Below are 19,777 nucleotides of genomic sequence, written 5' to 3'. Positions count from 1 at the left end.
CAGTCATCCTTCATCCCTCTCACTCACACGCTACTCACAAATCCTACTGATCCTTGCTCAGTTGGGCATTTTCCTCCATGTCTCTGCATAGTTACCAGCATAGGAACCTCTTTGGATTTACATCAGCCTATTGGAAAGGTAGTGGTTTCCATGCCTTCTTTCTCCTCTCTGATCTATCATTCATTTGGCCAGTCAAGTTACAACTGCAAATTTTACTTCTCATCAAGCACTGCCTGATTTTTAACCTCTTCCAAGTTTCCTCAATGTCCTTAAGACAAAGCCCAATATCATTTCTATGTCCTATGAGTTTCTCACAACCCTAATTACCTTCTCATCTCTTAGCAGTCACATCAAGCCACTCAAATTCCCCAAGACACATCACAAAGTTTCTAACATTGAAGCTTTGCATAGATTGTTCCCTTTCCTGGAAAACCCTCTCGCTTGCCTTTCTACTCTTAAACACCAAGCTTAAATTTGTTTACCTCCTCTGGGAGACCTTAAGCCTCATACATGGGCTTTAATCATTCCCTTTTTAGGGCGTGCATTGCTACATATTTTAGTGAATATCTGCTTAGTGAGCCCCTTTGGCCAGACTGGGCATTATTAGATAGCAGAGACTCTCTTAAATTATCTTTATATTCCCAAAGCCTGATGTAGTGACAGGTACAAAGTGTATCTACAATACATGTTTAATGAAATGAACTTTATAAATGCCAAAAATAAAAACCAAAGTATTATTTTATCTAATCTGGATGGTCTATAAATTTTGGTTTTTGTGACAGTTAAGCAAATCTGAATGATTTATTTTAGCTTTGTTAACTACTTAAAAACAAATATCATCATTTCCTATAATTATGAATGTCATTAACGTTTTACATTTACTGTAAGAATACTGGGCAGGACCAAATACTAATAGCATGTTACAAAGGTCCATACAGTCAAAGCTATTTTTTCCAGTAGTCATGTACAGTTGTGAGAGTTGGACCATAAAGAAGGTTGAGCACTGAACAATTGATACTTTCGAACTAAGGTGCTGGAGAAGATTCTTGAGTCCCTTAGACAGCAAGGACATCAAACCAGTCAATCCTAAGGAAATCAACCCTGAATATTATTGGAAGGACTGATGCTGAAGCTCCAATACTTTGGCCACCTGTTGTGAACAGCTGACTCACTGGAAAAGACCCTGATGCTGGGAAAGACTGAGGGCAAAAGGAGAAGGGGACAACAGAGGATGAGATGGCTGGATGGCATCTGACTCAATGGACATGAGGTTTGAGCAAACTCTGGGAGACAGTGAAGGACAGGGAAGCCTGGCATGCTGCAGTTGATGGGACTGCAAAGAGCTGGACATAGCGACTGAATAACAACAACAAAACACAATTATCTGAAGTCCAAAAAACACTTCTAACTTAATTTAGCCCAAATATAAAAATAAGAAAGCAAAGCAGATATACATAGATAACTAACGGTCACGTACTGGTTTGTGTTCATCTCCATGTAATCTTTAAGTAGAGGAGGGGAGAGTTGTTTAAAACATTCCTGAATCGAGAGGAAAAAAACATTTAAGCATAAAGTAGTCAAACACAGACATAGATGTTTGCGAGGACAGAGACTGCTCAGTGAATGATTTATTTATAATTCTACTTATATAGTACAGGAAAAAACTGGACCAAGAGTTGGCTTGTGGCGCAGCTCCAGGGGGCACCATTCACATCACAGTCTGTGTGAACAGCATCAGCCTGGGAGTGCACAGGGTATAGCCTATGCAGCTACACTCAGGAGTCCTACCTGGGCTCCACAGTAAGACAAATCTGAGTTGGGGACATGCCTCTGACACTATCTCCAGTGGCTATGGGCAAATTAATCCCTGGGAGCCACAACTGCCCCATCTCTAAAATGAGAATGTTAATACCTATCTCACAAGACTGCTGTGGTTCAATGATATGATCTCTGGACACTCATTATATACATCAGAACCACTGAATCATGTGATTTTTATAGGGAATGTCTCATTTCTCACATCACAGTACCTGCCAACTAGTAAGCATCCAATAAGTAACTCCCTACTCAACTTTCAGCTATTTTTGAATAAACTCTGGTCCACCTACTGGAGGTGAGATTAAAAAAAAAAAAAGCAAATAATAACTTTAATAATTCTTCCACTTTCTTTGGTCTGAAGGAAACTAAGAACACACCTACTATGTGCAAAAGAAGCATTAATGGAATAACATCTGTCATTTCTAAATAATATCAAATAAAGGTAGTAACTTAAGTGGCAGAATTGGCTACAAGTGTATTTCCTTGAGAGCAAAACTGCATTAGGGAACCTATGGACAAAATGTTCCAAAGGCAATATCCAGAGTCCTTTCCTGGTCTTAATTTTCTACTTCTAATTTAATAGTTCCTGTTTCCCTTCACTGCAACAGTATCAACCAGGCTCTACTCGCTTTGCCAGTTATACAAAGCTACTTTACACAGTGTGAGATGCTTTTCCAGTGGACATTTTATGTCTTCAATAAAGCATGCTTAGGAAATGAAAGTGTGCTGGAAAAATCCACAGAAAATCAGAAATTAAAGATAAATTCATGATGATCTACAGTTCCCACTACTTGTGTCATATTGCAGTGAAAAATACAAATGAAAACGGTTCAAACCAAGTAGTTTTGCTCAGCTTCATGGTAACAGCTGAGCCATTTCAAAACAAGTATATAAATCTCAGGCTTGTCATAAAGCAAAGCACAAAAGAAGCAGAAGTCCAGTTTGGATACTGAAAAGTATAGTAACTCATCTCAAATCTGCTCATGATACATCCTTTCTGTGATCCTGGATGAATCACTAAATCACTTTGTGCCTCACTTATAAACTGCAGTTGTTCTGATTACTGATGTCTTTACTTTACTATATAAAGGAAGGATCAGAAAAACAAACTAATATTATCACTAGGAATTACTGACATTAATTTTAAAAAGGAAGGGAAAAAGAACCTTGTGCATTCATCTTTAAAAATCAACTGAAGAAGGACCCCAACTACTTAGTTTGTGCTAAATAATAGGATTAAGGCTAGGCTAGGCTTTACTTTTCATATGGTATGAATTTTCTACATCAAACATACATTGTTTCTATGATTAGAGAAAAAAAGTGACAAAAAGGCTACTTGCATTTGCATCTAGGAAGAAAAAGAAAAGCATGCACATTCAATTCTACTGCATGCAGTGGCCCTAACTCCAAACTCTTCATGCTTCTTGATCTTTCCACATGCCACAGACTCTCTTCTTTGAGAAACTGTTAAACACTCTTTAAGGCTCTGCTGAATTGTTAACTACTCTATGAAAAACTTTTTCTTCTTCTTCAGGTAACAATTACGTTCTCATATAACTCTGCTTATGTCTATATTCTAGCACTTGATGAATTTTGTCATGGTGACATATTTACTTCCGTGTCTATCCAACCACCACTCTGATCCCCTTAATTAAACTGTGTGTTCATGGTTTAGTAACTTTGCTTGAATAAAAGATCTGCATTTCAGAGGACATGATCAACTGACTCTAAGACAATTTCAGAAACTGAGTCAGAAGATAAATTCAGGCAATACCAAGTAAGCAGTGACTTTTGTACCTGCTAACTAATAAAGTTTGGTAACTCTTTTCCAACCAAAATGTCAGCTGGATTTTTCAAGAAGAAAACTCTATGAACATTCAAAAGCTTAAAAAATTATCTAACTGAACTTTCTGCCTCAAAAGTACTAGCTCATCAATGTACCCTCAAGCAACATTTTAAAGTTAAAAAAAAAAAAAGAGTATCTTTGGCTAAGAGGTAAGGGGTGCAGGATTCCTACACAAGACAAGGTAGAGAAATGCAACATTTTCTGAATTTATGGAAAATTCTCAGATTTTGATGTGAGCTGTCAGAAAATTTCATAAAGAAAAATACCTGTGTTTTTTTATGACTATACCATCACATACAGCTTTCCTTTAAAGGACTTATTCTCTTAAAGAAGTCTTCCCTGACTCCTCCCCCAAGCTAGAATAACTTTCTGCCTGCTTTGTTCTATAGCATCCTTCTGTTAACCTATACCATGGTACTGACCTAATTAAACTGATGTTGAAAATTAGATATGGCTACAAAATCTCACCTCCTTCATCAAAAACTACAGTCTAGTTCTCTAAACCCATGAAATGTGGGCTGGCCTTGTGACTTGCTTTTCTACCACAAAAGAATGTGGTAGAGGTGACACCATGTAACTTATAAGCTTCAAATTTAAAAGAGGCCTTACAGCTTTCACATCTGTTGGGAAGAAGCCTAAATTGAAAACCACATAGAAAGAGAGACCCAGTCAAGCCCAGCACCCAGCCAACACACCAGCTGAATGAAGTCACATTAATCCAAATGTGCTGTGTTGTGCTTAGTCGCTCAGTCGTGTCCAACTTCTTTGTGACCCACAGACTGTAACCCACCAGACTCTTTTGTCCATGGGATTCTCCAGGCAAGAATACTGGAATGGGTTGCCATGCCCTCCTCCAGGGGATCTTCCCAACCCAGGGATCGAACCCAGGTCTCCCACATTGCAGGCGGATTCTTTACTATCTGGGCCACCAGGGAAGCCAAATAAGGCCAGCAAAACACCCAGTCAACCCACAAAATCATGAGAATAAATTGTTTTTCAAGCCACTGATTTTTGAGTTATTTGTTACAAAGACTAGTAGAAATGATCGGAACATTTTTAACCACTGTCATCTACCCTAAGCTGCAACCACCTTGAGGACATGAACTGGGTCCTATTCATCTTCTCATTCAGCCTTTTAAGACCTACTCTTCGGCTCTAATGTTCTGCAGTTTTACTGTTATCAGTTCAGTTCAGTCGCTCAGTTGTGTCCGACTCTTTGCGACCCCATGGACTGCAGCACGCCAGGCCTCCCTGACCATCACCCACTCCCGGAGTTTACCCAAACTCACGTCCATTGAGTTGGCGATGCCATCCAACCATCTCATCCTCTGTCGTCCCCTTCTCCTCCTGCCCTCAATCTTTCCCAGCATCAGGGTCTTTTCAAATAAATGAGTCAGCTCTTCGCATCCGGTGGCCAAACACTGTCATACTGGTTGGGATTCATTCTGATTTTCTAAGCTGAGAGTTTATATATCATCACTTTTGGAAAATATTCCACTGTTACGTTAATTTCCTTTCCCTCATTCTATTTTTGGTCACACTGCACAGTGTGCAGGATCTCAGTTGCCTAACCAGGAAAAGAACCCATGACCCCTGCAATGGAAGTGCAGCCCTAACCACTGGACCACCAGGGAATTCCCCCTCCCTCATTCTTTTTTTTTTTCCCCTCATTCTATTCTTAAGGAACACTTAGGTAGTTGCTGGTCCTTCGTATCCCAGTCTCCATATTTCTTAATTGCTTTTTCTTATTTTGCCATCTTTCAATTCTATTTTCTGTAATTTTCTCAGAATTTTGTGGGTAACGTATCTGTTGCACCTTTAATTTCACTGAGTCTAATTTTCATTTGTAGAAGTTCTATTTTTAGTTTGCTTGGAATATTAAAATCTTTTGTAATTTTGTCCTTTTCCAATGTTTCCAAAATTTTCTTTAAATGTTTAGTCATTTTAATCATGCCCACCTTAAGGTTACAGGTAATAATTCAAATGCCAGTTTTGGTTTGCTAACTCTTGCTTGTGATGAATTGTCCTTTGTAAATTCTGAATTGTGCACTATTCTTTATCATAGTTATCTGTGGGAATACTATGCAGCCTGGGTAGTAAGCAAGTCCCTCCACAGTTTTACAATTGATCCTGTCAGGTGCCCAAAAGGAATTCTTAACCTAGGAACATGAAGGTAGTGTAAATTCAAGCCCCAAATATACATGAAGGTTAGCCTATGGGTACAAATTCTCAACAAGACTCACCTCCAAATCAGTTAAGACATAGACGCTTCTGTGTCTTATTTTCTTCCTGTGACTGTAAGCAGTTAACTATATTTCAAGTAATATCCTTTTTAGGATGTATCTCCTGAGGGTGCTTTATAAAGGAAATCTCAGTTCCAAAACACATCTCTGTAAAATCCAAGGCTTTCATGTATTTTGGAGTTCCTTTATTGGGTATACATTGTCAGACCTTCCTGGTGGACTGACCCTTATAAGATTATAAAGTGTTCATCTCTAGTAACATTGTTTTAGAGTCTATATTGCCTAACATCACTGTAATCATTTCTTTGATTGCTGTTAACATCAACTTTTCCCATCTATTTAAATCTATTTGTATCTTTGAATCTAAGATGGTCTCCAGGATGTTTTATCCAATGCTGACAATTCCTCCTTTTTGATCATATTGCTAATCCATTCACATTTAATGTTATTATTGATATAACTAATAAGAGTTCAATTTAGGTGTGTTTCTTTACTTTTTATTTATCTGTCTCATATATTTTTTGTTCCTTTATTCTTTTACTGTTTTATTTAGACAATAACTTCCTAATGTAGCACTGACACTCCTTTAACATTATATATATACGCATATGTATGTGTAAACACACATACACATACATGCACGCACACCACTGTAGCGGTGCACCTTTGGGTTCTTACTCTTCTTCCCCGTCTCATTGTCCCTCCCCCAGGCAATCACTGTCCCACTTTTTATTTTGAAGATTAGCTTTGCATTTTTAAAAATTATATATAAATGAAGTATATAGTTCGTGCTTCTATTTATGGAGGGGAGGATGTCTGTAATCTCTGACCAAATTCTCCTTTTCTTCCATCACCAATGCCCACCTCTGGGCAAAGCCATTTTACTCAGTTTCTACAGTTTGGCTTTTTTAGATTCCACACAAAAGTCATGGAATGTGGAATATGTTGTGTTTCCATATTTGTTTCTTTCATGATGTTTTCTGATTTCCCTTTTATTTTTTGAGTGGTTGCATGTATTTTCTGACCAACCCCTGGTTGGTTAGAAGTATGTTGTTTAATTTCCACATATTTGTAGATTTTCAAGTTTTCCCCATTTTGTTGATTTTTAATTGTATACCACTGTAGTCAGAAAAGATAACTGGTATGATTTCAGTCTTGTTAATCTTGCTAAGGTATGTTTTGCGACCTAACATATACTTGTTTTGAAATGGTGCTTTTCTTTCCATTTGCATGGAATAACTTTTCATCTCTTTACATGATACATGGATAAGTCTATGTGTGTCCTTAAAGCTGAAATGAGTCTCTTATAGGTAGCATACAGTGTGGTCTTTTTCTTGTTTTTAATACATTCTGATATTGTCACTTGATTGGAGAATTTAATTCATTTGCATTTAAAATAACTACTGATAGATAAGAACTTACTAATATTATGTTATTGTTTTCTGGCTGTTTTATAGGTCCCTTATTCCTTTCTTCTTCTCGTTATCTTCCCTTGTGAATTCATGATTTTCTATAGTGGTATACTTTCTAGAGTGGTATCCCTTCTTTTAATCTTTTTTGTGTTTATTGTGGGTTATTAATTTGTAATTACCATGAGACTTACATATAACATTTTACAGGATATAAAATTATATTTTACATTGGCAACAACCTAACTTCAATCCCAATCAAAGCTCTACCTTTTACTTCCCCAAACATTGGTTTTGATAGCACAATTTAAATTTCTACATTATGTATTCATTGTAGCTAAGCTATTTTTAATACCTTTGTCCTTTAACTTTTAATCTAGATTTACTTAATCAACACCCCACATTACAGTATTAAGACTATACTGATTTTGAGCATATACTTACCTTTTCCAGTGTATTTTATATGTTCATATTACTAACTAGTGTCCTTTCATTTCAGATTGAAGAACTCCGTTTCGCACCTTATTAAGGTATAATGATCAACTCTCTCCATTACAAGTATCTCCTACTTACCAAAACTTTGAATTATGCCACTTTGCTTTCTTAGAAGGCCTACATTAGTACCTGTTTTTGCTAACTGAAAGAAATCTGAAGATGACTTTTGCTTTTATGAAAAAAGCAACTACTGTACTAGTGTAGACCCTTTATATAAGAAAAGTGGTAAAACACAAACTTTTAGAAAGCAGGGGATACTCTATGCTATGCTAAGTCAACTTCAGTCGTGTCCGACTCTGTGTGACCCCATAGACGGCAGCCCACCAGGCTCCCCCGTCCCTGGGATTCTCCAGGCAGGAACACTGGAGTGGGTTGCCATTTCCTTCTCCAATGCATGAACGTGAAAAGTGAAAGTGAAGTTGCTCAGTTGTGTCCAACTCTTAGCGACCCCGTGGACTGCAGCATACCAGGCTCCTCCGTCCATGGGATTTTCCAGGCAAGAGTACTGGAGTGGGGTGCCATTGCCTTCTCTATATGCCATTTCAGCTTACAAAGTTTCATAGGAACATCCTACTTTCAGATAGGGGGGAAACCTGTCATCCTTCTCCTCTTTTTTTTTTTTTGGCCATGATATGTGGCTTGCACGATTGAAGCTCCCCAACTTAGGGACTGAATCTGCACCCTGGACAATGAAAGCATGAAATCCTAATCACCAGAGCATTAGGGAATTACCTTTCCTTTATTTCTGAAGGACAGTTTTGTTAACTAAAGTATTCTTGGTTGGCAGCTTATTTCCTTGAGTGTATCATCCCATTCTCTTCTAGCTTGCAAGGTTTCTGCAGATAAATATGCTAAAAACCTTATTGGTGGTGATGGTGCTGGGCTATTTCCTTTATAATACAAGAAGCTTTTTTTCTTCTAGTTGCTTTAAACTTTTTTCTTTTTAAAAATATTTATTTGGTTACACGGGGTCTTAGTTGTGGCATGAAGGATCTTTAGTTGCAGCATGTGAGGTCTAGTTCCCTGACTAGGAATCGAACCCAGGCCCCCTGCATTGGAAGAACAGCATCCTAACAGCTGGACCACCAAGGAAGTCCCTGGCTTTAATTTTAAAGCCTTATTGTAATGTATCTTGGAGAGGCACTCGGGGTTGATATATGGGGGGAGCCTATAAACTTCATGAATTCAGATATCCAAACCTCTCCCCGAATTTTGGAAATTTTCAATCATTATGTCTCTAAAGAAGCTTTCTGCACATTTCTCCCTTTCTTGTCCTTCTGAGACTCCAGTGATGCATAAGTTGATGATTTTAGTGATAATGCGACACTTCACACAGGTTTTCTTCACTCACTGTTTTCATTTTATCTGCTTTCAGACAGATAGTTTCAAGCAATCTGTCTTGTACTACACAGTATTTTCTTCTGTGTGATCCGTCTGTTGATGCTCTCTACTGCATTTGTTTTCCCTAAAATGATGAATGCTCCAGTGTGTAGGTTCTTCCAATCCTGCATAATCTGGTTGACTTTTGGCATGTGCTCACTAGCTACTTGCAAAGACTCACACTTACCATTCTTGCCTTCAGGGCTGCTCAGGGAGGCAGTCACAGGGTAAGGACATGTTTGAGTGAGGTGTGTGGAGTTTAGCGGTGCCCATGAGCCAGTTGGAGAACTTGTACAGGAGTCAACCCCCATGGCTCATGGGTGGGTCTCCTGATAGAGTCCCCAAAGCAGTTAGTGGCATCCATGCCCCTTTGATATGTTCCATTCCCAACCCTGGCTGCTGTTCTTCCAGTACAGCTGTCGATTCCCAGGTTGTATAGTTTATGACTGAGTATTTTGGATGATGTGAGAAAGAAATGGGCCTTTTCGGTGTGTCTCACAAAGCCAGGGAAGTCAGGTGCTCCATCACACACTCTCACTTTCCCCCATGGAAGAAATCATGAGCTGACTATCCGCTGGCACTGAGCTGTGCCACCCAAGTGGGGGTGAAGTGACACATAAAATCAAACTGTTCATCATCTTCAGGGGGTCCAATCTTGGATGCTTTTGCCCCAACAATGTGTGGGAACTTCTCCCTTGGATTCCTGAATGTCCATGAAGGCACGTGCATCCGTTAGTGTCTACACTGGTGTTCTTCGAGGGCAGGATGGTAGAAACTCTTGTACTGCCATTTTGATAACATTTCTCTCCATTAAGTCTTCCTTTTGCCATTTTAAATTTATCGTTGGGCTTCTCTAGTGACGTCTTCATTTCACTTATTGTTTTCTTCCATTTCAGAATTTCCATTTGGTTCTTTTCAATTTGTAATTTATTATCTTCTTCATGATATTTTCTATTTGATTTGCCATTGCCATCATACTTTATTTCTTTAAGCATGGTTTCCTTAGGATGTTCATCGAACATTCTAATAATGGCTACTTTCAGAGTTTGCATATTAGATCCAACATGTCACTCTGCCTTTTAAAAGTGATGTATGGGTAATATTTTCTTTGCATGTCTCACAATTCTGTGTTGGAAACTAGATTATTCTAGAAAATATGTTGTTCCAGTTCTTGGTACTGGTTTCCATGCTCTAAGACTTGTTATTTTTTTTATGCTTGTTTATTTAGTGACTGGCTGACTTATTTTAGTAAATTTTATTCCCCTAATTCCCACGGTGTTAAACCTTTGATGCTGCTCCTCTGGGGTGATTTGCCCTCATTCATCCTGGGGTAGCAGCTCTGGTAAGATGCTCTGTCTCTATGACTGCATGTAGACATTAAGCTCCACTAACTGTGGCTGATTTGCTCTATAATTCTCAACAATCCTCTCAGGCAATAAACTGCTCCACAGAATAAACCAATGAAATTAGGTTACTTTGATGGGAGAGTTCTAGAGGTCAGTGGTTGAGATCTGGCCCTCCCTATCATAGGTGGTCTCCTCCCAGCAAGCCTGTAGTTAAAACTGTATGTCCAATTAATCTAACAATCTCCTCCCAATTACTTTTCACTACCACCTCCACTGTTTTTGAGTACCCTTAGGCTTGAACTTCTCTACACTCTGTTGTAAACAAAGTCAGCTCCTTTGGGCAGAGATTACGAGCTGTGTTGTGGCCCATTCCTCATTGCAGGCAAAATCTCTGAGCTATAGCTATGAATTTGGGAGTGTGGACAATGGCATACTTCTGAGCAACACTCCATTTCCAAAGGATGAGTATTTGGTAGGTGTGGGAGGTAGTACAGTAGTCTCTGGTGTTCTTAACTTGCCACTATTCCATTATATGGAACCACTACCTTACATGCCAGAGCCAGGTTAAGGGCAACTGGGCTCTCAGTGTTCTCAGCAGCACTGTGCCCTAAGTAGAGTTTTCATCCCAGAAGCAAGGTGTGGGCAAAAGAAGGCAGCCATTACCACTCAGCCACACTTGACCAGCAAAAGGCAGATAGAGGCAGGATGAGGAATGCTCTCATACTGCTCTTCCCTGGAAGACAGCCCTACTCCAGGGGAACTGTGGGGAAAGGAAACCCTATTTTCTTGATAGTACCAATCTAGAATGGAGTTACCATCTTGCTCAGTTGGGCGAAGTGTTAGTCGCTCAGTTGTGTCTGACTCTTTGAACTGTGGGGAAAGGAAACCCTATTTTCTTGATAGTACCAATCTAGAATGGAGTTACCATCTTGCTCAGTTGGGAGAAGTGTTAGTTGCTCAGTCCTGTCTGACTCTTTGCAAGCCCATGGACTGTAGCCAACCAGACTTCTCTGTCTGTGGAATTATCCAGGCAAGAATATTAGAGTGGATAGCCGATGCCTTCTCCAGAGGATCTTCCAGACCCAGGAATTGAATTCGGGTCTCCTGCACTGCAGGCAGATTCTTTACCATCTGAGCCACCAGAGCAGCCCTCAGGTAGGAGAGGAGACGGAAAAACAAGTCTTGGTTCAAATACCACAGATTCTTTCCCAAAGTTTAGTAAAAACACTTTGAATAAATGTTTAATTGCTGCATGGCCTTTAGAACATTTCCAGACATTAATTAAAAAAAAAAAAAGTGTTACCAATTTCGCTGGGGAATGGGCCCAGAGCTCACGCCATCCATGCTATCTCTCTCAGTCCAAATTCCTAAGCTCTACAAAGTTCTACAGGATCCAGTTCCTACACACATGTATCTCACACTTTAGCACTTTTATTTACTTTACTCACTCTGTCCTAAAAAGGGTGGTCTTCCTTAGGATCTTTTTTATTTTCTGTTCCCTGTAGAAAACTCTTTCTTCACATTTCTCCATGAACAAGTTCTTTCTCATTTCATTCAGATCTCAGCTCAAATGTCATTTCAAGACATTCTCTAAAATAGTATACCTGCCACTCACGCTTTACCAATGTATTCTGCTTTGATTTTCTTCAAACCACCTAAATTTACTTAACATTCACTTTCCTATTTGCTTAAGGTCTGTTTCCCACATTTGATTAAAAGCTCTAGGAGAGCAGAGGACCTTGCCTGTCTTATTTGCTACTGTATGTCTAGTATTTAGAACAGTACTTGGCACAAAGTCAATACTCAATAAATACTTGTGGTATAAAAAACAAACAGAAATCAAAGTATTTTTAAAGCTACTTACATTTTAAATGACATTAACAGGTAATCTGTTTTTATTTATATCCAAAAAGAGCAGAAACAGTAACAGAGTATGGAAGAAGATGTAACAGTGATCTATTTTGCTGAGAAAACAAACAGAAATGGCCAAAAGCCAGGAATTTTAAGTCCTGTTTTAGTAATTCTAAAACTTATTTTTATAAATAGCAGTGCTGACCTGCCACTGCCTTTACACTACATATAAAAGGCCCAAAAGAATCACCTCTAACTCAATGGTAACACGAAAACAAAACTAAAATAACAAATGCTTATACTATGATCAGTAGTTTTCACACAGTTAGAGATAACAGATTTAGAAGCTAATCAAATTGAAAATCCCTAATCAGATATATTTGTAAATAAAACTCTTTAGCATTAAAAGAAAGATATTATTTCCATGTTCTCACTATCACTCCATATACCTTCCTATTAAGGCCAAGTTTTGCAATGACTTAGCAAGGCTAAGCAAAAGGAACTTAGGTTATGGAGTATTACCTTGAGTCCTGTTTTCTCATCATCACTTCCATTATTTGTAGATGGTGTCTCATCTCCTTGCCTGGAAACCAAGACAAAATCTTCACTATTAAGAGTAGACACAGAGTCTGAGGAGACACTGATTTTTCCAACAGAAGCCTTGTCATCCATGACTCAAGAATGAAGCTCAACTCATGAATGATTAAATATTTTAAAAATGCCTGAAAAACAAAAACCATAAAGATACTCATATAGAATGTCTGCTAGATATTCAATTATGTTCTAAGTTTTACAAATTACATATGGAAAAACTTAAATTAAAACAAACAAAACAAACTTTCAAAGTATTTTCCAAAGACTTTCACTACTTACAGGTTAGCCTTTTTTATTCCATATATAAGGGAATTTATTCCATATATAAGGGCCAAGGTAGATCACATTTCAAAAAAATAAACAAATAAAAACATTTCCTTGAGAATAACTCTGGCTATCTACACTGATTTCTTCGGCATTCTGGTAACTCTATTCTTTTTAGAGAACATAAAAAGTACTAAACTTACTGTCTATCCTTTTCTTTGTAAAGCTGCACAAACAAATGAAATTGAAAGCACTTAGGACTAAACATGCATGCAGGACAGTAAGGTTTTCCCTAACACTGCTGATACTTGTACTAACAACCTGTTTTAAGAAACAAAATTTCATATTAACCCCAAAGAGAAATAAATTCAGGGCAAGCATAAATTTTAGAGCAGGGAAATACTGTATGTAGCACGAAATCAGAGGTCTATTAAAAACTCAATAATCCCATCCCACAGTTTCTTAGAACCCAACTCAAAATGAACATTATCAATAAAGAAGTTTCAGGCCAAAAATTTCCAGCAAGGAGCAGAAAAAAATGTGTCATTTACGAAAATCCATTCAATTATTGACTCATGGAATAAAATTCAAACTCATCTGTCATTTAAAAATCTGGTTCTGCATATTTTGTGGGAATGTTCCCATTTGGTCGCCAAAACCACCACAGAACAAATAATATAACACTATGCAGCAGCACACTCAGCTTTAGCCAATAAACAAAACTCACTCTTTAAAAAAGTTGCTCTCACAGTATGCTCATCTTATATACCTCAGAGGTAAAAATTCTGAGAATTTGTTTATTAAAGAAGAGGTCCAGATCTATGTTTTGGATTTTTAACTGAACACATATTTATTGAGCAATACACCATATGCCAAGCACTATTTTTCCCTCAAAAGCTAACATCTGGCTAAGCACCTGGCAGCAAAAACTACACAATCTCTGAATACTATAGTTGGAAAAAAACTTAGCAGTTATCAAAACTGTTAAACAGATAATGAAATAGCAACCCCAAGAGTTGTAGGGTCATTTAATCGGGTTTAATTAAAGCTCAAACCCTGGACTCCTTGCTGCTCTCTATTTAAGCTGATTTGCTTGTTTAAAGGCTCTACATTTCATAGGACCTTATCTAAATGCATAGTGTAGCATAGAGATGCTTCAAATGTACGTCTGAAAACTTTTAAAAATGCAGTCCTGCTTCATTCATGCAATGAATATTTCCCAAGTTTCTAGTTTCTAAATAACAAAATATGCTAAACAAGAAAAATTAGATTCTTTCCCAAAAGCAATTTATAATTTGGTAGAGAACAGAGGGATATTGAACAAGTTAATAGGTACTGATTTAGGGTAAAGAAAACTATGGAAACATGTTGAAGAATTAAGAAATATGGTCAAGGAGGATATGTCTTGGATGAGGATATATATTTTAATCCCTTGAGGTGTCTGCCCTCATAGGATCTTCTTCCTAAAGTGCTTCCCTTGCTTCAGTACTCAGTCAACTCCAAATAATCATTAGTGACCTAATAACCCTCCTTTTCCAAGAAGCCTGCCCAGTCTCTCCCCAGAGTCAAAAGCACTGCCCGCCTCATTTCTGTTCCCACAGCAGTTTTACATTTTAACAGTACCTATTATACTGTGTTAAAATCTGATGTTGAGTTCCCTCAACATCAAACTTAATACTCACATATCTGTTTCACAGATTAGGAAACTGAGGCTTAGAGAGATGGTATAATTTGTTCAAGGTAATGGTTGTAATTTAACTGGTTAGAAGCAAAGTCAAAAGCTTTCATTTAGATGGCAATGCTTTTCCCATGTGACACATCTGGGCCTTGTTCCACAACACTCAGCATCAGATAAAGGAATCTCCATCTTTTTTAGAACTTGTCCTTTAGGTAAGGTTTTCATGCTTAATTAGTCTTTTTCCCATGTTTTTAAAAATGTTACTAATAGTAAGATAGCAGCTGCTGCTGCTGCTGAGTCGCTTCAGTCAAGTCCGACTTTGTGCAACCCCATAGATGGCAGCCCACCAGGTTCCCCCATCCCTGGGATTCTCCAGGCAAGAACACTGGAGTGGGTTGCCATTTCCTTCTCCAATGCATGAAAGTGAGAAGTGAAAGTGAAGTCACTCAGTCGTGTCTGACTCTTAGCGACCCCATGGACTGCAGCCTACCAGGCTCCTCTGTCCATGGGATTTTCCAGGCAAGACTACTGGAGTGGGGTGCCGCTGCCTTCTCCGAAGATAGCAGAGGGCCTGGAAAAGTTTTCTAAAACGATAATCTCAGAGACATTAACAACTTTCTACAATATTCTAGACTCAAAAATAATACTTTGGTATCTACACTACGGAACTGAGATTTGGCAGGCTCCAAGTTCAACCTATTTTCTTTGAGGAAGTGACAGGAAAGTACACTTTATAAGATACTTTACTGTTTGTTTTGGCCCTGAAAGTAACTGAATCACTCAGTAGAAATGAGATTTATCAAAACACTAAGCAGTACAGGAGGAGTTATGTAATAAGGCTCCCCTTCTCCAGCCTCCATGGGCAGAAGTGAAGAGTCAGTCCACAAGCTCCAAGGATTCTAGATAAGATCACCCCACCCTCCCCTGGTCTCCACAACAAAGAGGTATCCCAGAACTTCATATACTCCTGGAAAAATTCTAGAGTATTCACAATCTCTGTCTTGAGACCATAAGAACTAGTTTTGTTGTTCTTCATCCCTTCTTACACCAGCTACCACAAGCCCCTACTCTAATTCTCATGGACACTAAAGTACAAATTGCCTCCCCATAAACACCCTACACTACCATCCCTCTTCCTATTTTTCTCCATACCACCTATCACTGTTTGACACATTTACCTTGTCATCATAATTTGTTTTTAAATATCATGTAAGCATAAGGGCAGGGATTTCTGCCTGTTTCATGAGCTGTGGTAGCCCTAACAAGTGAAAGAATAACTGGCCATAGTAGGTGCTCAAATGTGTACTAAAGAAATAGGATAAATGGCAAATAAAAGACGTAAGGTAACAAGAGTCACCCAATGAAAAAGGCAAGAGCAGCTTTTATAACTGACAGGAAGAATAGAAGTCATTATTTATGATGGTAAAGCAAACAGTTAAGAGTTAGGAAAAAATACAAGTTAGTATGCTGGTTCTACCACTGAATAATAGTGTAAGCTTGGTCATACCAAGCCTCAGATTCCGTAAATGAAAATGGTGTACTACCTACCTCACAGAGTCATTATAAAAATTACTCTCTGTAGCACTGACATATATACTCTACCATGTGTAAAGCAGCTAGTGGGAAACTGCTGGTATAACAAGGGAGCTCAACTCCTGCTTTGTGACAACCAAGAAGGGCTGGGATGAGGGGATGGGACAGAGTGGGAGAGAGGCTGAAGGAGGAGCGGATATATGCATACTTCCAGCTGATTCATGTTGTACAGCAGAAACCAGGACAACACTGTAAAGCAATTATCTTCCAATTAAAAAACACTAAGAAATAGATATATGTATATCCAAGAGCCAACTGCTATTGAAGGATGGTCAAGAGCCTTGATTATGGCCAGTTCTTTTCCATTTCATTCTTTCATTAACCGGAGAGTGAAACCAACTCCCAATTTTAACAAATATCAACAGATTTTGGTAATTTAGGAAACAATATTAGCACAAAATATATGTAACACTTCTAGTTCCAGTCTTATTTGAAAGTGAAAGTGTTTAGTCGCTCAGTAGTGTCCAACTCTTGTAGCCCAAGAGGCAAGAATACTGGAGTGGGTTGCCATTCCCTTCTCCAAGGGATCTTCCCAACCCAGAAATTGAACCGGCTCTCCTGCATTGCAGGCACATTCTTTACCATCTTAGCCACTAGGTCAGTATCTAACTTTTTTATACTTAAGTAAACATAAAAGAATACTTTGTATCTCTGTGTTAACACTTTGCTGCTGCTGCTAAGTTGCTTCAGTCTTGTCTGACTCTGTGCGACCCCACAGACGGCAGCCCACCAGGCTCCCCCATCCCTGGGATTCTCCAGGCAAGAACACTGGAGTGGGTTGCCATTTCCTTCTCCAATGCATGAAAGTGAAAAGTGAAAGTTTACAGATTACTAAAATGTACACCTTCATCTCATTTTATCATCCTAACAACTCTGTATCTGGGAGGCACTCAGTTTGTCTCCCTTTATATAAGTGATGAGCCTAGACCCCTACAACACGTCCAGTTACCGACAGGGCCAGGCTGGTGAGTACTAGTGCAGGGATGCTTCATCCTATCTCCTTTAATAAGTCAAGTAACTTAAAATGATAAGTAATTTTAATTACGCAACCTCATGCATCAAAACCAAAGGCTCAGTTATATTATAGTCCCATCTGTACCACAGTGACAACTCTACGCTCAACCACACACTTTTGCAAAGATTGTAGTATAAAATGTGCCTCAATCTTGTTGAATGAACAAAGATTCATTTTCATTCTCAATCTCCTCTTAAAACTATAAACCTGTTAAAGGAGAGTGAAAAGGTAAAGAACTAGCCATGATAAGAGCTCTTTTGATAGTTCTTCAAAAGCAGTGCTTACTTTTTAAAAACTTGAACTTTGGGACAGAGTATCATCAGATATTTGTATTTTTCTAACATTATTCAGAGCAGTAACATAAACAGTGAACTTGCAGTGGTATGGATTTGCTAATGTGCAATTAGTAGAGCAAAAATCACCTCCCAATAAGTGACCCACCGAACCTGATAAGAGAGATGAGTGATACTTGTAATTGAACTTGACATACTTGAGACAAGTAAAAGGTGCTTGTTTCTGGCACTAGTCCAAGCACTCCAGTTCATCTTTATTTCCTTGGTTTTCCTGACATTCTTCCTGAAGGAGTATTAACTCCTCCTCCACCCCACTCCAGTACTCTCGCCTGGAAAATCCCATGGATGGAGGAGCCTGGTAGGCTGCAGTCCATGGGGTCGCTAAGAGTCAGACACGACTGAGCGACTTCACTTTAAATTTTCATGCATTGGAGAAGGAAATGGCAACCCACTCCAGTGTTCTTGCCTGGAGAATCCCAGGGACGGGGGAGCCTGGTGGCCTGCTGTTTATGGGGTCACACAGAGTCGGACATGACTGAAGTGACTTACCAGCAGCAGCCACTTCAATAGGACTCCCCACTCACACCAAACTGCTGCTGCTAAGTCACTTCAGTCGTGTCCGACTCTGTGCAACCCCACAGATGGCAGCCCACCAGGCTCCCCCGTCCCTGGGATTCTCCAGGCAAGAACACTGGAGTGGGTTGCCATTTCCTTCTCCAATGCATGAAAGTTAAAAGTGAAAGTGAAAGTGGCTCAGTCATATCTGACTCTTGGCGACCCCATGGACTGTAGCCCACCAGGCTCCTCCATCCATGGGATTTTCCAGGCAAGAGTACTGGAGTGAGGTGCCACTGCCTTCTCTGTCTCACCGAGCAGTCCCTCTCAAAATCTGGCTACTGTAACTCTCACCAACCCTTACTAAACCTCTTCTTTTAAAAACTGAATTCAAACCTTGTCTATGTGACGTTGGGTGTTTTTAACACTCTGAGCATCCATTCAAAAAGGAAAAATACATGTATGTGTGTGTGTATGTATGTGTACAGACACACATACATATATATAAACAAATAAAAATCAACAATACAAAACTTAAAAACTCAAACAATTCTTTTCAGTTCTCATCTTATTTCCACTGGCTGAAATAAATGAAAATGCTTATCATTTCCTTATTGTGAAACTCTTTTTGCTTCCATTTTCTACCTCTAGCACCTTTTATCATTTCCTTCAAGTTCCCTTTTCTCTGCCCACTCCTTATTTTTTTAAAGAAAAATTTGGCTGTACAGATCTAGTTCCCTGACCAGGGATCAAACCCACTACCCCTGCATTGATCGGGGGTGTGGAGTCTTCACCACTGGACCACCAGGAAAATCCCTGCCCACTGTAAATTCATCTGTCCTCCTCCTCCTTCCATATCTGCCCCTAGCTATCTCAGTACCTCCTGTGTTGTAACTTTTTTGTATGCTGATGATACTGTAGCCCTGTTTTTCTCCCTAATTTAATGTGGGCGCTTGTGTTTTGTTCTGTGTTTTTTTTTTTTTTTTACCTATTCAGTATTGAGTATCTGTTATGTGCCAGGCACTAGGTAGAGTGTAATGGTGAGGAAAGGTACTCTTTACCCTTGACAGGCTTATAGTAGAGAACATGGACAAACAAACAAGTAATTACAATATAGTGCTTGGTATAGTAAGAGGTTCCAAATAGGAAAACGAGTTCGTCAAGGCTGTATATTGTCACCCTGCTTATTTAACTTCTATGCAGAGTACATCATGAGAAACGCTGGACTGGAAGAAACACAAGCTGGAATCAAGATTGCCAGGAGAAATATCAATAACCTCAGATATGCAGATGACACCACCCTTATGGCAGAAAGTGAAGAGGAACTCAAAAGCCTCTTGATGAAAGTGAAAGTGGAGAGTGAAAAAGTTGGCTTAAAGCTCAACATTCAGAAAACG

At 38.9% G+C, this 19,777-nt stretch overlaps 1 protein-coding gene across 3 annotated transcripts in view; it reads right to left on the bottom strand.

The window, feature by feature from the left end:
- Nucleotides 1–19,777, bottom strand: part of RABGAP1 (RAB GTPase activating protein 1) — a 170,058-nt gene that overhangs the window by 129,567 nt on the left and 20,714 nt on the right. For all 3 annotated transcript variants that reach the window (XM_010844019.1, XM_010844020.1, XM_010844021.1), the window contains one exon: nucleotides 12,911–13,110. In XM_010844019.1, coding sequence (XP_010842321.1) covers nucleotides 12,911–13,060 — 150 coding nt within the window. In that variant the 5' untranslated portion in view covers nucleotides 13,061–13,110. The remainder of the gene's footprint in view (nucleotides 1–12,910; nucleotides 13,111–19,777) is intronic.

The sequence above is a fragment of the Bison bison genome, unplaced genomic scaffold (genome assembly GCF_000754665.1).
Source record: "Bison bison bison isolate TAMUID 2011002044 unplaced genomic scaffold, Bison_UMD1.0 scf7180017864193, whole genome shotgun sequence".
Lineage (NCBI taxonomy): Eukaryota > Metazoa > Chordata > Mammalia > Artiodactyla > Bovidae > Bison > Bison bison.
The sequence above is the reverse complement of the archived record's forward strand: the minus strand, read 5'-3'. Positions and strand labels throughout refer to the sequence as shown.